The 19,824-nt window shown below is 52.9% G+C and overlaps 1 protein-coding gene across 1 annotated transcript; it reads left to right on the top strand.

The window, feature by feature from the left end:
• Positions 1 to 1,924: 1,924 nt before the first annotated feature.
• Positions 1,925 to 19,551, top strand: ISG20 (interferon stimulated exonuclease gene 20). Its single transcript, XM_055417769.2, has 4 exons — positions 1,925 to 2,166; positions 2,464 to 2,715; positions 17,919 to 18,119; positions 19,338 to 19,551. The coding sequence occupies exons 2-4, from the start codon at positions 2,488 to 2,490 to the stop codon at positions 19,422 to 19,424; spliced, it is 516 nt and encodes a 171-aa protein (XP_055273744.2). The 5' UTR covers positions 1,925 to 2,166; positions 2,464 to 2,487; the 3' UTR covers positions 19,425 to 19,551.
• The last annotated feature ends 273 nt before the right edge of the window (positions 19,552 to 19,824 follow it).

The raw sequence follows: 19,824 nt of genomic DNA, 5'->3' as shown, positions 1-19,824 counted from the left end.
GGTTTTTCCAATGGTCATGTATGGATGTGAGAGTTGGACTGTGAAGAAAGCTGATCGCCGAAGAATTGATGCTTTTAAACTGTGGTGTTGGAGAAGACTCTTGAGAGTCCCTTGGACTGCAAGGAGATCCAAGCAGTCCATTCTAAAGGAGATCAGTCCTGGGTGTTCATTAGAAGGACTGATGCTAAAGCTGAAACTGCAGTACTTTGGCCACCTCATGCGACGAGTTGACTCACTGGAAAAGACTGTGATGCTGGGAAAGGTTGGGGGTGGGAGGAGAAGGGGACGACAGAGAATGTGATGGCTGGATGGCATCACCAACTCGATGGACATGAGTTTGAGTTGGTGATGGACAGGGAGGCCTGGCGTGCTGTGATTCATGGGGTCGCGGAGAGTTGGACACGACTGAGCGACTGAACTGAACTGAACTGAACTGAACCCACTCCACTATTCTTGGGCTTCCCTTGTGTCTCAGCTGATAATCTTTCGGCAACGAGGGTGACCTGGGTTCGATCCCTGGGTTGGGAAGATCCCCTTTAGAAGGGAAAGGCTACCCACTCCAGTATTCTGGTCTAGAGAATTCCATAGACTGTATAGTCCATGGGGTTGCAAAGGGTTGGACACAACCAAGTGACTTTCATTTCAGGCCGAGGAGACGGCATCTGAAGTGACCCTGAGAGAGGTGAGGGGAGGAGCCAGGTTATACAGAGGTTTTGAAACAAAATTTTGCAAAAAAAAACAAAAGGAAAGTTTTTAACTTTTGTAACAAAAGTTTTGCAAAAGTTTTGGGTAGTCTGAACATCAAAAGATTATTGTTAATAAAGAAAACCAGATATCCCAAAGGCTTCCCAGGTGGTGCTAGTGGTAAAGAACCTGCCTGCCAATGCAGGTAGACGTAAGAGATGTGGGTTCGATCCCTGGGTTGGGAAGATCCCCTGGAGAAGGGCATGACAACCCACTCCAGTATTCTTGCCTGGAGAATCCCATGGCCAGAGGAGCCTGGCTGGCTGCGGTCCATAGGGATGCAAACAGTCTGACATAGCGTGCATGCATGCACAGGTATCTCCAGTTAAGGAATTTAGTGCTTTTCTATGCATGGGAAGGTGCAATAATCTGGGTTCACTGGAGACATTCCTTTCATATGCATCTCAGCTATCCCAGGCCAGTATCCTGTGTTCTTTTCACATCCTGAGCTCCCTTGGGCTCACCATATGGAGGTGGCTGCAGTCTGATGACTGTTAGATTGCAGGTACTCTTACGTTCCTGAGTGCCCTTAGGGTTCACCAGTTCACACTGGAGGGCTACCCTGCTGATGATGGTGACATCCTTGTCTACGGATATGGCAGGAGATACTCCATTTCTCAGAGCATCAATCCAGTTCAGTTCAGTTGCTCAGTTGTGTCTGAATCTTTGCAACCCCATAGGCTGCAGCACACCAGGCTTATAGCCCCTAGGTAGTACAGCCAGGCTGGTGGGGGCTCCCCGCAGGCCTGCTTCTCCTTGTCCTCAGTGTCAGCATAGCCGGAGGCAGAGCCCTTCAAAGGCAGACATGACTGTTCTGAGACACTCCTGAGCCAGTGGAGGCCCTAGAGCTCCCTCACTGCCTACTTGCCTCTGCTGGGTCAGTGGTGGGGGCTAGCCCCCCTTGTGTCCCAACCTTCTGCCCTTCCCAGAGAATAACCTCAGTGTCCCAAAAGCCGGTTCTCCCAGGCCCCTGTGAAAGACCTCACAGAGCATCAAATTTGGTGGTGGCTCCGGAAGTTGTGGGACCGTCCGCGGGCTCCAGTCCCGGGGATGTTTATTCTCTGAGCAGAGGGTGAGAGAGAAAGAGACAGATGTTGCAATCTTTCACATCAGCCGCATCACCTGAGGAGGGGCGGGCCTGAGGGATTACGTGGAGGGGCAGGGGCAAAGAAAGATGGGACACCCAGACACGGAGCCGGCGGCCAGCTTCGTCAGTCCTGACTCGGGCTACTGAGCTCCCCACAGGCCGGCAGCCCTAGGAGATGAGGCAGCCCAGCCCACGTGCCTGGCCTCCGCCCCTGACTTCACTTGATAACAAACCAGAAACTGAAACAGGGTCAGATTCCCGGCTTGAAGTCAGAGATGAGTCACTGCTAAGTGCAACTGCAGTAGTCGAGAAAGGGGCATCAGAGAGGCAGGCAGGTGAGAGTGGGAGACAGGATGGGGGCTTCCAGACACTTCTCCGGGGCGGTGGCCAGGGGTGGTGGTGGGAGGGGGGCATCTTGATCCCGAGGCTGCCTGGCAGGATCTGGGAGAGGCCGTGGGATCACCGGGTGAAGAGGCCGGTTGGGGTGGCAAGCAGCCAGCTTCTCTCTGTGCCAGGTGGTGTTTGTGACAAAGGGCAGGGCAGAGGGTGTTGGCTGCCTGGGAGGTGGCTGAGGACGCCTGGGACCTCAGCCAGCCTTTCGAGTGATGGCTCTCCTGCTGCCCCCTGTCCAGCACATCTGAGGGTCCCAGTGGAACATGGCAAGGAGTGCGGACGTGGTGGCCATGGACTGCGAGATGGTGGGGCTGGGGCCCTTCCGGGAGAGTGGCTTGGCTCGCTGCAGCCTTGTGGACTACCACGGCTCTGTGCTGTACGACAAGTTCATCCGGCCCGAGGGTGACATCACTGACTACAGGACCCCGGTCAGCGGAATCACAGCTCGGAACATGGAGGGGGCCACCCCGTTTGCCGTGGCCAGGCTGGAGGTAAGTGAAGGGCCAGATGCCAGCCGGGCCAACATACACACACACCCCCACACATACACGCTCCTCTGGCGCTTCCCCTGGGTGCTGATCCGCGACCTGTAACTCCAGCCATGTCCAACTCCCGGCCACCCCTGCACCAGGGCGTGAGACACCCATTGGTGTGGCCATCGCATCCCCAAGGATCAGGCATCAGACAACCTTAGGCTCGTCTCTGGGAGCAGCCTTCACGGCATCTGGTCCACCTTGCTGGTCTCATGATGGGGACACAGTCCCGCCTGATGCTCCCTGCACACGGATTTGGGGGCTAGATTCCCCATTCTCTCCCCTACACCAGCTGCCTCTGGGGAGCCTGGCAGAGGAAATGGGGGATGGATGGGTCTTGGAGGCCCTCACTGGCAGGGGGCCCCTCCCTGAGCCGTGGGAGAGCTTGCTCCCAGACCCCCACAGGCCATCCATCCTTCCAGGTGGGTGGGGCGTGCCAAAGTCTCCCAGTCCTCTTGCCCTCCAAATTGCGACACCTCCAGTTTACTTTCTGTTTCTCTGAATCACTCAATGAAAAGGAAACTCAACCCCTCTAGAAGTGGCACCAGGGTTTAGTCATTTCTGGGAAGGTGAGCTCAATTTGGGGAAGTTCACGAAGAACATCAAGACCCAGGGTTCACGTTAGTCCCACGTACTGCGCATGTGTGCGGCTCCCTGTGCCAGAGAGGAGGCCACAACAATAGCCACTGTTTTCTGAGCACTGGCTACTCACTGGATGCTCCCCAAGTTTCATCCGGGAGCTCATTCACGCCTCACAAAGCAGCCTGCCAGGAGCGTCCTCTGGAGCTGTTAGGTCAGGGCTAAGAGGGCCAGGTTTGAATCCTGGCTTTGCCTCTTACCTGCTGAGTGACCTTGTGTATGTTCCTTGAACTCTCTGTATCCCATTTCCCCGATGGGAGTGATAACAGTAGCAATCTCACAGGATTATTGTGAGGATTGAGAAAGGGCTTGGAAAGAGTGCCTATAGAAGTATTAAAAACCCATTATTAACTAGGGACTTCCCTGGAGGTCTGGTGGTTAAAATTCTGCACTTCCAGTGTAGGGGGTGCAGGTTCGATCCCTGGTCGAGGAACAAAGATCCCACATGCTGTGTGGCATGCCCCCCGCCCAAAAAAACCCACACATACACACAGAGAACAGAATAAACCTGTTACTTGTTAGGATTCTTCCCTTGTTCCCATATTACAGATGAGGAAACTGAGAGGCACTTGAACAAATGTTGGTTTGCTAGGGCTGCAGAAACAAAGTACCACAAACTGGTGGCTTAGACAAGAGAAAAGTCTGTCCTCACAATTCTAGAGGATAGAAGTCCCCGGTCAAGGTGTCAGAAGGCTCCTTCTGAGGACGGAAAGCCTGACCTGTGTCCCTCTCTCAGACTCAGGCGGTTTGCTGGCCGTCTGTTTGTTTGTTCATGTATTCTGGGCTGCACTGAGTCTTCGTCGCGGCGCACAGGCTTCTCACTGGCTTGGAGCGCAGGCTCTAGGCGCACAGGCTTCAGTAGTTGCAGCACGCTGGCTTGGTAGTTGCGGGCTCAATAGTTGTGGTGAAATGGCTTAGTTGCTCTGTGGCGTGTGGACCCTTCCCCGAGCAGGGATCGAACCCACATCCCGTGCACTGGCAGGCAGATTCTTATCCACTGCACCCCCAGGGAAGTCCTGCTGGCCATCTTTGATGTTCCTTGGTCTGGAGAAACGTCACCCCAATCTCCACCTTCACGCTCACACGGCTCTGTGTATGCCTCTGTACCCAGATTTCCCCTCTTTATAAGGACCCCAGTCGTATTTGCTAGGGCAGCAGTACCAACCTTTTTGGTATTAGGGACTGGTTTCATGAAAGACAGTGTTTCCATGGATGGGGCCTGGGGGGTGGTTTCAGGATGATTCAAGCTCAGTGGGGTTTGTGCTCCTCTGAAAATCTAAGGTTAGCGCTGATCCTAGAGGAGGCAGAGCTCAGGTGGTGATGTGAGTGGTGGAGAGCAGCTGGAAATACAGGGGAGGCTTTGCTCGTGCCTCCTCTCACCTCCTGCTGTGTGGCCTGGTTCCTAACAGGCAATGCACTGGTAGTTGGGGACCCCTGTGTTACGGAACCAACATACTCCATTATGACATCCTAACAATAACATCTGCCGTGACCCTATTTCCAAAAAGGTCACATTTTGAGATGGTTGGGACTAGGGTTTCAACAAGTGGATTTGAGGGGGAACGTATTCAACCCATATCACTGAGTGTCTCTTACAAGTTCAGATAAATAGAATGTAGAAGGCTCAAAACCTCTAGACCTGTGTGTACAATAGAGCATCACCTGTGACTAGTGAGCGCCTGAAAAGTGGCTAGTCTGAACTGAGATGTCAATATAAAATACGCGCTGGATTACAAAGACCTGAAGTTAAAAAAGAACTGTAAAATGCCTCAATAATGTTTAGCATGGATTATATGTTAAAATGATAATATTTTGGTATGTTAGGTTAAATAAAACATATTGAAGGTAATTTAACCTATTTCTTTTAACTTTTAAAATATGGCTGCTGCTGATTTAAAATTAACACGTGGCTCATGTTATGTTTCTTTCTATTGGACAGCACTGTGCTAGAGGTGCTAACAGGATAGTCAGGAGCCCAGAGGAGGGGGCACAGTATGTCAGGGTGGCTCTGGAAAGGCTGCACGAGGCTGGCACTGCTTGCCAAAGGGGTGGGAGGATTCAGGGCCTGCAACTCAGTGTGTCATAGGGAGCCACTGAAGGTTCTTGAGTGACAGCATGTCAGGATCAAAACCACTGTCAAGAAAACCTGAACTGGGGTGCTGGGGAGACTGGGTGGCAGTGAGGAAGGAGATGACAGTAGAGAGGAGAGTCAGACTGAGGAGCCGTTGCAAGGATCTTAGTCCTCGGCAGCATCTGGAGGATGGGCACGACGGAAACGTTAGGACAGAGAGCAGCAAGGGGAGGGCGACACGTGGAGAGGTGGGGCTGTTCAGGCGCCAATGGGAGGCCCAGGGAGCTCCCTGCATGGAGCTGCCCACGCTCAGATCCCCACGAAGCAAGCAGGTGGGTGGCATGGCATCTTTTCACCTCCTTCCCTGTCCCTCCCCACCCCAAGGTGGAAGAAAGGGCAGAAGAGTCCAGAGCAGGGGAGAGGAGGCGGCAGAGAAATGCAATTCCCTGGACGCCCTCAGGCCCCAGCCTAGGAATCAGGACACCTCGGTCCTCATCCATGCTTGGTGCCGAAATGCTTTTGTTTCTCAGCTGGAGATGATGCCAGGCCTTTCCGGTGTGTAACACGGAGTGCTGCCAACAGTAGGCGCTTAAGAGCCATTCAAGAGGGCTCCCCAGGTGTCTCCAGTGGTAAAGAATCCGCCCACCAATGCAGGAGATGCAACAGACACAGGTTCAATCCCTGAGTCGGGAAGATCCCCTGGAGAAGGAAATGGCTACCCTCTCCAGTATTCTTGCCTGGAAAATCCCAAGGACAGAGGAGCCTGGGGACTATAGTCCACGGGGTCGCAAAGAGTTGGACACAACTGAGCGCGTGCACACACACGCGCGCACACACACACGCGCGCACACACACACACTCACACACACAATCACAGCCGTACAAGGAGGGAGGCGGGGATCCAAAGACAGGGCAGCTCTTTGGAACCACCTTGTGGTTCACATTTCCTGCTGTCACTAACTGGTTGGTGTGATGTTTGGCAAGTTATTATTGACGCTTTCTGAGTCTCTGTTGTCTCATCAGTGAAGGAGGAGCTAATGCGTCCTCCCTGGCCTTGTGAACGCTGGGTGTGGTGATGTGGTCTGTAGCTCTAAGCACAGTGGCTTGTTCAGGGTTGACAGTCTCTCCATGTGCCCCTGGAGAGGGCAGGGCAGAAACTCAACTTTTACACCCAGTCCCCTCTCCAAATTCCCCTGAGAACCGCGGGCTTAGATTCTGGTCCTCGTTTTCTGCACAGGGTAAGCTCCCTGCTCATCTCTCCCACCCGGCTGTCAGAGAAACCTCCCCAGGCCTGGCTCAGATCACAGTCCCCACTCTCATCCCCACCCCCTGGTTCAAATACCTGCAAAGGCTACCCGTTGCCTAGAGTCCCCCTAACGTCCATGGTCCCCCAAACCCCACCTACCTACCTTTCCTGGCATCTCTCTCACCTCAGCCATCACCGCCCAGTGCTTCAGCCCCATCCCGTCCCCCTCCCACTCCCCATTCCTTCCCCTAGAAATACTGCCATCTTGGCAGACTCAGGCCAGGGGTGTCCTGTGTGATGCTCTTCCTCACCCCCCACCCTCCCCACTCCCACTCTATCCACTTGGGAGTCTCATCCTCCTTGCTATAGCCCACACACTTGGCATGCAGGATCTCAACTCCCGACCAGGGGTCGAACCCGTGCCCCCTGCAGTAGAAGTGCAGAGCCCTAACACCTGGACCGAAGTCCCATAGACCACACACTTTAGAGCTTGCCTACCCACACACATGGGTCTGCATAGCTCTGCAGCTCTTGCAGGGTATTTTATCTACCCCAGGTTGGAGACTGTGCTTTGAACATAACAGGTGCCCTGAGAATGTTTGTGGGACTGGAGTTGAATTGATTTTCTTAATAGTACAGGAGTCCTGGGGATTGCCAGGTGGCACTAGTGGTAAAGAACCTGCTTGCCAATGTAGGAGACCTAAGAGATGCAGGTTCAGTCCCTGGGTTGGGAGGAAGGGTCCCTGGAGGAGGGCACGGCAACCCACTCCAGCATTCTTGCCTGGTGGGCTACAGTCCATGGGGTCACAAAGAGTTGGACACGACTGAAGTGACTTAGCATGCACAGGAGTCCTGGCAGCTGCGTGGACCAGAACTGCCTCTGCCCTCATGTTGGTCTTTGCTGTCAAGATGCAGTAATTCATGCAGGGGGCAGGGGGCAAGCACACTGTCTTCAGACCTGGATGGATGTGGGTCCAGTCCCAGCCCTGCCTCCTGATTGCCCCATGTCCTCCAGCTTGTTGCTAACCCTCTCTGTGCCCCTTGCTCCTCTGTGACATAGGAGTTATATGACAAAGTAGCACAGGTGTATCCAGCAACATGTCCAGGCCCTGTTCTAAGCGGGTTCAACACCCCACCACAGCCTGGAAGGTAGTCTCATCACTCCATTTTATAGATGAGCAAACTAAAGCACAAGGCTGAGCAGACTGTCCAAGGAAGGGGAGGAGCAGAGACTCAACTTCTGTCCCCAGGACTTCCTCTGCGATGTACCCATCCTGCGATCAGTGTGTGAACCCTGTGAATTCACTTAACTGTGAATGCTAAGAGCCTGGTGGTATTTTTCAGTCATCAAGTCGTGTTCGACTCTTTGTGACCCCATGGACTGCAGGACACCAGGCTTCCCTGTCCCTCACTATCTCCAGGAGTTTGCCCAAGTTCATGTCTACTGAATCGGTGATGGCATCCAACCATCTCATCCTCTGTCGCCCTCTTCTCCTTCTACCTTCAATCTTTCCCAACATCAGGGTCTTTTCCAATGAGTCGTCTGTTTGCCACAGGTGGCCAAAATATTGGACCTTCAGCTTCAGCATCAGTCCTTCCAGTGACATTCAGGGTTGGTTTCCTTTAGAACTGACTGGTTTGATCTCCTTGCAGTCCAAGGGACTCTCAAGAGTCTTCTCTATGCCTGGCGTACACACGGACAGCGTCAGTGTGGCATGAGAGTGAAGCCGAGGGATGAGGCAGCTGCCATCATTTTCTTTTTTTAAAAATATCTATATTAAAATTTTATTTATTTATTTACTTTTGACTGTGCTGGATAATCACTGTTGCAGGAGTTCTTCTCCAGTTGCGGCGAGTGGGGTTCCTCTTTAGTTGCAGGGCTCGAGGTGGGCTCTAGGGTGAGAGGGCTTCCGTAGTGGCAGCTCCCGGACTCTAGAGCACAGTCTCAATAGATGTGGCATACGGGCTTAGTTGCTCTGCTGCCTGTGAGATCTTCCCGGATCAGGGACCGAACCTGTCTCCCCTGCACTCGTAGGCAATTCTTCGCCACCGAGTCACCAGAGAAACCCCCGACGTTTGTTTTCATGAACAAAGACATCGAGACACATTGACCCCACTTGTCATCCTCAGTATTTTAATCCCAAAGGCCAGGTTCATAGAACCCGAGATGTACGGGGGGACTCGACCAAAGGGCAGAAGTCTACTAGCCATTTCTTAGACCCACAAGGCCAGGTGACACCTCTCAGGTGACACCTCTCAGGTGAGTCGAGGTTTCTTGCAGGCATTTTCCAAAGGCGGCTCACCAACCTGTCTCTTCCTCCCATGGGAATGGCGAGTGGACCAGGCTAGCAGTGAGCCATCGAACAGGTCGTAGGAGCCAGGCAGGCTCCGAGGAGCCACTAAGCCCGCTAGTCCACCCGGGACACCCAGGAGCACTGTGGCCACAGGGCACTGAAGCTTCAAGTGGTCTCCCCACACCCTGTTCTCTTTTTTATTTTTTGTAATGGCGTTATATTGCTTTTATTTATTTATCTTAAATTTATTTGGCTGTGTTGGGTCGTAGTTGCTGCACTCAGGATCTTTGCTGTCACACGTGGTATTCTTTTTTGGTACGGGCACACAGAGTCTAGAGCGTTTGGGGTCTGTAGTGGAGGTGTCTGGGCTCAGTGGTTGTGGCACATGGGCTTGGTAGCCTCACAGCATGTGGGATCTTAGTTCCCTGACCAGGGATCGAACCCATGTCCCCTGCCTTGGAAGGCAGATTCTTAACCACTGAACCACCAGGGAAGTTCCGACTCTGCTTTAATTATGCAAGGTAATTGCCTTATTATCTTCTGACACCTGTAGGTCTGACTGTCATCTAACACAATGGTTCTCAGTGCACCATGATTCTGCCCCCAAGGGGACAGTTTTAGCAACATCTGGAGGTATTTCTGATTGGCATACGTAAAGCGGGGAGGCTGTCACTGATATCCAATGGCTTGAGGCTAGAGATGATGTTAGATATCCTACAATGCACAGAACATACACTCACAGCAAAGAAGTATCAGGCCCCAAATGTTAGTAGTTCCAAGGTTGAGAACCCTGGTCTACATTGAGCTCCATCAACCAGGCTGTCAGCACAGGAGGGAACCCCTGTGAGGAGACCGAGATCCAGAGAGGGGCAGCGACTTGCTAAGGACACACAGCAGGCTGGGCTACAACTCAGTGCCCAGATTCAGAGCTCTCACCTGACAGGTCAATGCTCTTTTTTAAAAAAATATTTATTTATTTGGCTGCCTTGGCTCTGAGTCGAGACACACAGACTCTTCATTGTGGTGCCTGGACGTCTGTCTGGTTGTGGCTGCAGGCTTGGTTGCCCCCCAGCACGTGGAATCTTAGCTGCCCAGCCAAGGATGGAACCCACGTCGCCTGCACTAGAAGGCAGATTCTTAACCACTGGACCAGCATGGAAACCCCTCAACACTCTTTTAATTCATGTTTTAATCTAATGATGATGGTCAATAACTTGTAACTCACTTTAAAAAAAAACCCTAAGTTTTCTATTTATTTGTTTTATTTTTGGTTGCGCTGTGTCTTCGTTGCTGTGTGTGGGCTTCTCACGGCAGTGGCTTCTCTTTTGTGGAGCGCAGGCTCTAGGCGTGTGGGCTCAGGATGTGGCACGCGGGCTTAGTTGCTCCACGACACGTGGGATCTTCCTGGAGTGAGGATTGAACCTGTGTCCCCTGCATTGGCGGGCAGATTCTTATCTACTGCACCACCAGGGAAAGTCCGTAACATACTTTTGTAAATAAATGCTCTTCTAATGTTAACCTGGTCTAGTGAATAGCATCCACCCCATGCCTGGGACTGGAGAATGCTAATGATGCTGTTAGTTCGCACATAGAGAAACTGAACCTTGTGAGTCGTCATAGTTTAGGTGGGAAACAGAAATGAAGCCACAGTAGCTTGTGAACAGGGAGTGGTTTCAGCTGTACCAGTGCCACAGCCCTTGCCTGGGTCAAGGACCCCCTTGGGGTCCCGAAACCTGGCATGTCTTTCTGGGGCTCAGCCAGGTGAAGGAGGACAACTTTGTCATCCAGGTTTTCCGTGGGTTAAGCAGCCTTGTGGGAAGCAGACGCAAGCTAGGGGCCAGGACACCCGGAGAGCCTGGCAGGGGACAGGAGGGAAGAGGGGGTCCAGGGCCACTCCTGACGATGGCAGTCGGGGACCTCCACAAGGGCAGCATTCTTCAGAGTGCCTTATAATCACCTCTCCTGGCACCCAGGCATGAATGCATGGACAGATGGAAAGACGGATGCATGATGGGAGCAGCGGGCTCTGAGGGGCTGGACAGAGCTCAGAGCCGGCATTTCCAAACCCGGTGGATGGGAGGGATACCCTGGAACATTCGCTAATGCCCCTCCCTGGTGATGATGCTTCAGTTGGTCTGGAGTGGGGCCTCGCCCTCTGGTCTTTTAACAAGGGCCCCTGTGATTTTTCGATCAGGCCCATCCGGGAAATACTTGGACCAGAGGGGAAACACAGTGGAAAGAGGATGCAGGCAGATTCCACACCTGGGCCTGTCATTCCCCTAATGAGTGACATGGTACACCCCACCCGGCACCCCCTTTGGTAAGATGTTATGACAATCCCCGCCTTATAGGGCCCATATTCTGGAATCAGAAATCTTTACTGAGGGCTGTCATGGGTTCAGCAGTGAAAATTATTAATTAATGAATTTTTTTCTGTTAGATAATATTTTATTTAAGGTTATTCCGTCCGTCTGTCCATTCCGTCGCTCAGTCGTGTCCAACTCTATGTGACCCCGTGGACTGTAGCCTCCCAGGCTTCTCCGTCCATGGGATTCTCCAGGCAAGAATACTGGAGTGGGTTACCGTTTCCTTCTCCAGGGATCGAACCTGGGTCTCCTGCATTGGAGGCAGACGCTTTAACCTCTGAGCCACCAGGGAAGCCCCATTTAAGGTTATTACATCACTGTTTTTTCTTAAGTTTTTATTTTGCATTGTTTAGTTCAGTTCAGTTGCTCAGTTGTGTCTGACTCTGCGACCCCAGGAACTGCAGCACTCCAGGCTTCCCTATCCATCACCAACTCCTGGAGTTTGCTTAAACTTATCTCCATCAACTTGGCGATGCCATCCAGCCATCTTATCGCTTTAGTCATTTATTTTTTTCTCTTCAGTCAGTTCAGTTCAGTTGCTCAGTTGTGTTAGACTCTTTGCGACCCCATGGACCGCAGCACGGCAGGCCTCCCTGTCCATCACCAACTCCTAGAGTTTACCCAAACTCATGTCCATTCAGTTGGTGATGCCATCCAACCATCTCATCCTCTGTCGTCCCCTTCTCCTCCTGCCTTCAGTCTTTCCCAGCATCAGGGTCTTTTCCAATGAGTCAGCTCTTTGCATCAGGTGGCCAAAGTATTGGAGTTTCAGCTTCAGCATCAGTCCTTCCAATGAACACTCAGGATTGATCTCCTTTAGGATGGACTGGTTGGATCTCCTTGCTGTCCAAGGGACTCTCAAGAGTCTTCTCCAGCACCACAGTTCAAAAGCATCAATTCTTTGGCACTCAGCTTTCTTTATAGTCCAACTCTCACATCCATACATGACTACTGGAAAAACCATAGCCTTGACTAGATGGACCTTTGTTGACAAAGTGATGTCTCTGCTTTTCAATATGCTGTCTAGGTTGGTCATAACTTTCCTTCCAAGGAGTTAAGTGTCTTTTAATTTCATGGCTGCAATCACCAAGTGCAGTGATTTTGGAGTGACCCAAAATAAAATCAGCCACTGTTTCCACTGTTTCCCCATCTATTTCCCATGAAGTGATGGGACCGGATGCCATGATCTTTGTTTTCTGAATGTTGAGCTTTAAGCCAACTTTTTCACTCTCCTCTTTCACTTTCATCAAGAGGCTTTTTAGTTCCTCTTCACTTTCTGCCATAAGGGTGGTGTCATCTGCATATCTGAAGTTATTGATATTTCTCCCGGCAATCTTGATTCCAGCTTGTGCTTCTTCCAGCCTGGCATTCCTCATGATGTACTCTGCATAGAAGTTAAATAAGCAGGGTGACAATATACAGCCTCGACGTACTCCTTTTCCTATTTGGAACCAGTCTGTTGTTCCATGTCCACTTCTAACTTTTGCTTCCTGACCTGCATATAGATTTCTCAAGAGGCAGGTCAGGTGGTCAGGTATTCCCATCTCTTTCAGAATTTTCCACAGATTTTGTATTGGGGTATAGCCAATTAATAGGGCTTCCTCAGTGGCTCAGTTGGTGAAGAATCCGCCTGTAATGCAGGAGACCAGGGTTTGATCCCTGGATAGGGAAGATCTCCTGGAAGAGGGCATGGCAACGCACTCCAGTACTCTTGCCTGGAGAATCCCATGGACTGAAGTGTCTGGCAGGCTACAGTCCATAGGGTCACAAAGAGTCAGACACGACTGAGCACGCACACAGCCAATTAACAAACAATGCTGTGACAGTTTCAGGTGAACAGTGAAGGGTCTCAGTCACACATGTGTGTATGTGCCCCAGTCACACCTGACTCTTTGCGGCCTTATAGATCATAGCCCTCCAGATGCCTCTGTCTGTGGAATTTTCCAGGCAAGAATACTGGCGTGGGTTGCCATTTCCTCATCCGGGGGACCTTCCCAACCCAAGGATGGAGCATGCATCTCTTGTGTCTCCTTGCAGATTCTTTACCACTGAGCCACCTGGGGCTAGGAAGCCCCAGCCGTTCATATATCTATTCTATTCCCCAAACAGACATTATTAATCTCAACTCTGAAATTAATAATGCTACTACAACCCCTAGAGTCTCAATAGATGGTAATAATAACAACTGTAATAATAGTGACAGGTTCAGGCAGGTCTGGACATGGCATTTCAGCAGTCAACTCACCCGCTGTGTGACCTGGGCAAGCCTCTTACCCTCTCTAATCCTCAGCCCCTTCCACTGTAAAATGACATTAGGAACACTCTTGTTGTGAGGCCTCATGATGAGGTGTGGAAAGTACCTGACCCAGAGCCAAGCAGTGAGAACGGATGGATGAATGTCCCTTTCCCCCACCCCTTCCGGTTCTTTCCAGGAGCCTGAGCCTCCACCCAGTGCATTGGGCACATTTGCCTCACGACACTGATTCAGGGCAGGTTGGCAGCCAGCAGGTCACACAGCCCGGAGGCCCTGCCAGCTGGCATCTCCACACCACGCTGGATTTCCCTCTCTGCCTTGCCTCAAAAAGTCCGTGGAGTTCACCTCTCCAGGCTGTCCCTTTACAAAGAGGGAACTGAAACCCAGAGATGGTCCTTGGCCTCCCTGAGACCACACAGCAAGATCCAGAATCTTTGTCCTGAAGAGCTGACATCTCTCTGCTGAAGAGACAGGCCTCCTCCTTTTCCTGCTTCATCATCCTTCTACTTCTGGTCCACTTCGTCTCATTTTATTTGTCTCATGATGAGTCTCATGGTCCTGAATGTAACCGTGCCCGCCCCCTCCGTGGGGACCATGGGCTCAGGAAGTGATGAATTTCCCGGGAAGCCATCCCATGATGACTTGGCCCTCTTAGCCTGGGACCAGCTACTGCAGTTGACTCTGGGATGTCACAGCCCCCTCAGGGCTTGTGTGATCTAGACCTGAGTCATCTCCTAGACAAGAAAACAGGCTCCACTGTTCAGGAACATAAAAGACCTCAGCAAGGAAAGGTATGTGACCCCCAGCCTCCCAGCAGAGCCACAGGGTTCTCCTCCAGCCTCTGCTCAGAGGTCGTGTGCTCTCATCGCTCAGGGGCCCCCTAGACCTCCAGCATCCGCACCACCTGTTAGAAAGGCAGAATCATGCACTCAAATCCAGATTTTGGTGAGGTTGACTAGCTGATCCCTAAGCCCAAGTGTGACAAGCACTGGTGTCTCTCAGGAGTGGCCCGGCTTAATTCTTGGAACTTTTTCTCCAGTCCCTAGGTTGGGCAGGAGTCTGTCTGGAGGGAAGTGTTAGTTGCTCAGTTGTATCTGACTCTGTGTGATCCCCTGGATTGTCTCCTTTATCCAGGGGATTCTCCCAGGCAAGAATACAGGAGCGGGTTGCCATTCCCTTCTCCAGGGGATCTTCCCAACCCAGGGATCAAACCCAGGTCTCCTGCATTGCAGGCAGACTCTTTACCGCCTGAACCACCATTCCTAACAAAACCTCAGTAATGGAGGGGCTGATGGTAGGATGGACCCACCCTGTCTCCAGTGCTGTGACTGTGGACAGGTCCCCTCACTTTTTAAAAAAATTTACTTATTTGCCTGCATCATGTCTTAGTAGCAGCATGCAGGATTTTTGTTGCATCATCCAGGATCTATCCTTGCAGGGCATGGTTTCTCTAGTTGACACACGCTGGCTTATTTGCTCCATAGTGTGTGAGATCTTAGCTCCCCAAGTAGGGATCGAACCCACTTCCCCTGCATTGCAAGGTGGATTCTTCACTGGACCACCAGGGAAGTCTCTCACCTCACTTCTGGGAGACTCGGCTTCTCTTCTGCAAAGTGGCCACAAAGGGGAGCAAGTCAAAGGTCCCACTTGACGTCTGGGGAAGCAACTAGAAGCAGAAGCAGGACACAGGAGGGTGTTAGCCACCTAGAGGTTCCTTCCTGGGCACAGAGGAAGAGACAAAGGCTGCTGAAGAGCTGTCCGAGGTGGGCCTGAGACGGCTACAAGCTGCTGCCCAGACGGCACCTGGGACAGCTTGCCCCAAGCACCCCCCAACCCCGTCCTCCCCAGGGGCAGCCAAGGGAAGGAAAGGTGACCCCTCTGTGTGGCCAGTGACTGAGGCTCTCCATTTGGCCACCGTGGGAAAGGAGGTGAGACTAGAAGCAAGAGGGGTGGCCTGGGCACACGGGCAGGGCACCTGGCTGGGGCGCTCTCAGGGTCGCTCCCTGCAGCTTGCCCGGGGGGCTGGCAGGGGCTGGGAGCAGGATGCTCTTCCATATAACAGCTGGCATGGCCAGCAGGCACTGGAACCATGCCCGCTGGCTTTGAGGGCTGGCCCTGCCGTGAAATAACTGTGTGACTGTCCCAGTTATCAGACGATGCTTAGCAAGTCACCCCAAAACCAGGGGCTCCAAACAATGTCAATATTCATGTCACCAGGGCTCGGACAGGGACAGCTGATCGGCTGAGGCACCTGGCAGGCCCGGGGTTGGAATCACGGGATGGTTCGTTCACACACCTGTCTTGTGGCTGGGGCTCCTTGGGCACAACTCCCTAACTCGGAGTGGTTTCCCCAGCATGGTGGTTTCAGAGTGACTCAGGGATCCTGGGACACTGGCTCCATTGAGAGGTGAGACATCACATAGCCTGGCTCATATGCAAGGTGAAGGGATCAGATGGCATGTTTTCTTTTCTTTTAAAAATTTGATTTACTTTTGGCTGAGCTGGATCTTCTTCATTCCTGCATCCCAAGTGGGCTTTCTCTAGTTGTGGGGCACGGGCTTCTCATTGTGGTGGCTTCTCTTGTTGCGGAGCACGGGCTCTACACTCAGGCTTCAGCAGTTGGGGCACCTGGGCTTAGCTGCTCTGCGGCATGTGGGATCTTCCCAGACCAGGGATCAAACCCATGTCCGCTGCATTGGCAGGGAGATTCTTAATCGCTAGACTTCCAAGGAAGTCCTAGGCTCCATCTGTTCTGAGAGGAGTGTCAGGAATCTGCAAATATTTAAAAATCATCAGAATCACCTTGAGTAAATCACTCCACTTCTTGATAGTTCAGCGTTTTTCAACTGCAAACTTCAGTTAAACATAGCCCTCCCTCCCTCATAGCTGTACTGGTTTTCTACAGCTGCTATAACAAAACCATAGACTGTGGTTTAAAAGAATGCACATTTATCAGCTTACAGTTCTGCGGTTCAGAAACCCAATGGGGGTCTCATTCTTCTGAGACTGAAGTGTCCACAGGGCTGTATTCATTTCTGGAGCCTCTGATGTGTGCTAGTCACTCAGTCACGTCCGACTCTTTGTGACCCCATAGGCTGTACTCCACCAGGCTCCTCTGTCCATAGAATTCTCCTGGCAAGGATACTGGAGTGGGTAGCCATTCTCTTCTCCAGGGGATCTTGCCGACCCAGGGCTCGAACCCGGGTCTCCCGCATTGCGGGTAGATTCTTTACCCCGTGAGCCACCCGGGAAACCCCGGAGGAGGCCTGGTGAAGGATTCATTTCCGTGTCTTTCCCAGCTCCTAGATTCTTGTGTTCCTGACTCTCGGCCCCTTCCTCCACTTCCACAGCCCGAGACAGACCGTCAAGTTCTCAAGTCAGAACTCTCTGACCTTCACATGTAAGGACCTTGGGATAATGCTGGGCCCCTCTGCATCATCCAAAAACTCTCCCTAGTTTTATTTTTGGTCGCTCTGGGTCTTTGTTGCTGCCTGTAAGCTTTCTCTTAGTACCTGGACTGGGGATCAAACCCGTGTCCCCTGCATTTGGCAGTTGAATTCTTAACCACTGGACTACCAGGGAAGTCTCAGAAACTCCCCCTCTTTTAAGGTCATCTGATTAGCAACCTGAAGTTCATTTGCAGCTTTATTTTCCCTTTGCCATGTAACATGTTTACAGGTCCTGGGGATTAGGAAGTGGGCATCTCTGGGAGGTTATTATTCCACCAGGCACAGGAAGGTTGTTGAAACGATTAAATAACATACTGTATGTGATGAGCACCAGTGAGTGCCTGGCTCATGGGATCACTGGCATTGCTATTCAAAGTAAACTATAAGTCGCTCAGTTGCGTTCCACTCTTTGTGACCCCACAGACTGTAGCCTGCCAGGCTGCTCTGTCCATGGGATTCTCCAGCAAGAACAGTAGAGTGGGTTGTCATTCACTTCTCTAGGGGATCTTCCCAACCCAGGGATCAAACCCGGTCTCCTACATTAGCAGGCAGATTCTTTACCATCTGAACCACCAGGGAAACCCCCAAGGCAACCACCAAAGAAGCTGGGATAGGCCTTCGGGCAGAGCTAAACTGTTGAAGGTGATAAAGGGCCTGCTCCAGTCTCTTTTTCTCCCTGATATACATGTCCCAAGCCCAGAGAGGGATGGTGGTTTGCTCATGCTCACACAGCAAGTCCAGGAGGGGCTGCTCCAGGCCCGCCCCCTTGATGGCATCGAGTTGTCCCAGACCCACGTGGAAGGGCCCTGGGTGACATGTGGGGCCCGTGTCTTCCTGGCCAGATCCTGCAGGTGCTGAAGGGCAAGCTGGTGGTGGGCCACGACCTGAAGCATGACTTCAAGGCGCTGAAGGAGAACATGAGCAACTACGCCATCTACGACACGGCCGGCGACCGGCTGCTGTGGCGCGAGGCGGGCCTGCAGTACTGCCGGCGGGTCTCCCTGCGCGTGCTGAGCCAGCGCCTCCTCGGGCGGCGCATCCAGGTGAGGGCCACCCCGTTACCTGGAGGGCGTGGGCGTGGGGGGCTGGCCTTCCCTGAAGGGCTCTAAAGTCCCCCAGTGCCTCCAGAGCAAATATGTGGCCCCAGAGATGCTCTGCTCACCCCAGCTCCCGCATGTAGTCCTGAGCGGCTGTGTGCTCTGAGAGGTGCCGGCTTCCCCCAGAAGGAGGGCAGGCACCGCGTCCATCTGAGAGCTGACTCGGGAAGCCTGTAGGGTGAGGCCGAGGGCCAGGGAAGGGAAGGCAGCCCCTCAAGGTGATTAAGTTTGTTTTCAGTCAGGCCAGCTTCCCTGTGGGTAACTGAGGCTTCACCCTCCAGCCCACCTCGGGGAACGGTGTAGAGTGCAGACCTTGGGTGTCCCCAGGAGCCGCACCTTTTACACACAGCGCCCATCAGGCTGCAGCTGATACTGCTCTCGGGCCCTAACTCCGAGCCCCAGGCGGGGGCAGGCGTGTGCTGGGGGCTCACCAGGGCAGAAGGGCCCAGGGAGGCGGGCTGGACACTAGGAGCTGCGGCCACTTGGGCTCAGCAGATGTTTAAGAAGCACCTGCTTGGGGTCAGGCTGGACCAGAGGCTGAGGACCTGAGTGAGCAAGGTCCCGCTGGTCCTTGAGAAACTCTTGGTTGAAGGCCCATGACCTGACCATCACACATCTGAGGGGAGTGTCCCTAGAGGGGAGGGCAGGTGTCCTGAGCAGAGATGGAGGGCGGGGGCAGACAGGACACCAAGTCTGAGTGGAGGGTGAAGGGTGTGTCTTAGTGGAGGAGGCGGGAGAGAGGGCCGAGGGAGGGGAGAGCCCGAGCCGCGGTCTGAGGAGTGGGGGGCAGGCAGCTTGTCTGGGGAGCAGGACTGTGCAGGAAGCAGGGGATGGGAGTGAGTTTGGGGCCCTCTGCAGGGCTTGTGGCACCAGGGACCCAGGACAGAGTGTCAGCTCCTAGATTCACTGAAGAGCCCTGTTCTCAACGTGCTGAGCAAGAAGCACTCTGGAAACATGTGTCCATGTTCCCCGGGCCCTGGGCTCCCTGTGAGAACTGCTTGAAGTCAGGCCTGCTCCAGCCACCAGCTGAGTCTGTTGTATCAGAGGCTTTGGAGACTCACCCTGACCCACTTCAGTCCTGGACTCAGGGTGTGAGCAGGGAAGGCCCGGATCCCACGGCACCTGGATTCAGCCCCCAGTCCCTTCTCTGTCCTGTGTCTGCAGGACAGCGTGCTGGGACACAACTCGGTGGAAGACGCCAGGGCAGCCATGGAGCTCTACCGCATCTCCAGGAGAATTCGAGAGCAGTGAGGGCTGCACGCCTGGTGGAGTTCTGCCCCTCCGCAAGGACTAGAGGCCTTTTGTCTCTTCAGAACAAAAACTCTGTTGCTTTTGTAAAATGCATTTTTAGCAATAAAATAGCTCTATATTTTCTCTACTCCCTTGGATCCTCCTCTTTTTCTTCCTTCTCTCTGAGCCAGGTGTTTGTGGATCCCAGCCAGCACTTGAGAGGGCTGCTGCTGCTGCTGCTAAGTCACTTCAGTCGTGTCCGACTCTGTGTGACCCCATAGACGGAAGCCCACCAGGCTCCCCTGTCCCTGGGATTCTCCAGGCAAGAACACTGGAGTGGGTTGCCATTTCCTTCTCCAATGTGTGAAAGTGAAAAGTGAAAGTGAAGTCGCTCAGTCGTGTCCGACCCTTAGCGACCCCA

The sequence above is a fragment of the Moschus berezovskii genome, chromosome 21, assembly GCF_049115385.1.
Source record: "Moschus berezovskii isolate FMDL1 chromosome 21, NW_MosBer_1.0, whole genome shotgun sequence".
Taxonomy (NCBI): Eukaryota; Metazoa; Chordata; class Mammalia; order Artiodactyla; family Moschidae; genus Moschus; species Moschus berezovskii.
This window is presented reverse-complemented; position numbering and strand designations above follow the sequence as displayed.

Excerpts from the sequence above, each read along its gene's own strand:
- ISG20 (XM_055417769.2), top strand. The coding sequence starts at position 2,488 with ATGGCAAGGAGTGCGGACGTGGTGGCCATGGACTGCGAGATGGTGGGG. Across the intron at positions 2,716-17,918 it reads TTGCCGTGGCCAGGCTGGAG|ATCCTGCAGGTGCTGAAGGG; the intron begins GTAAGTGAAGGG and ends CTTCCTGGCCAG. Across the intron at positions 18,120-19,337 it reads TCCTCGGGCGGCGCATCCAG|GACAGCGTGCTGGGACACAA; the intron begins GTGAGGGCCACC and ends CTGTGTCTGCAG.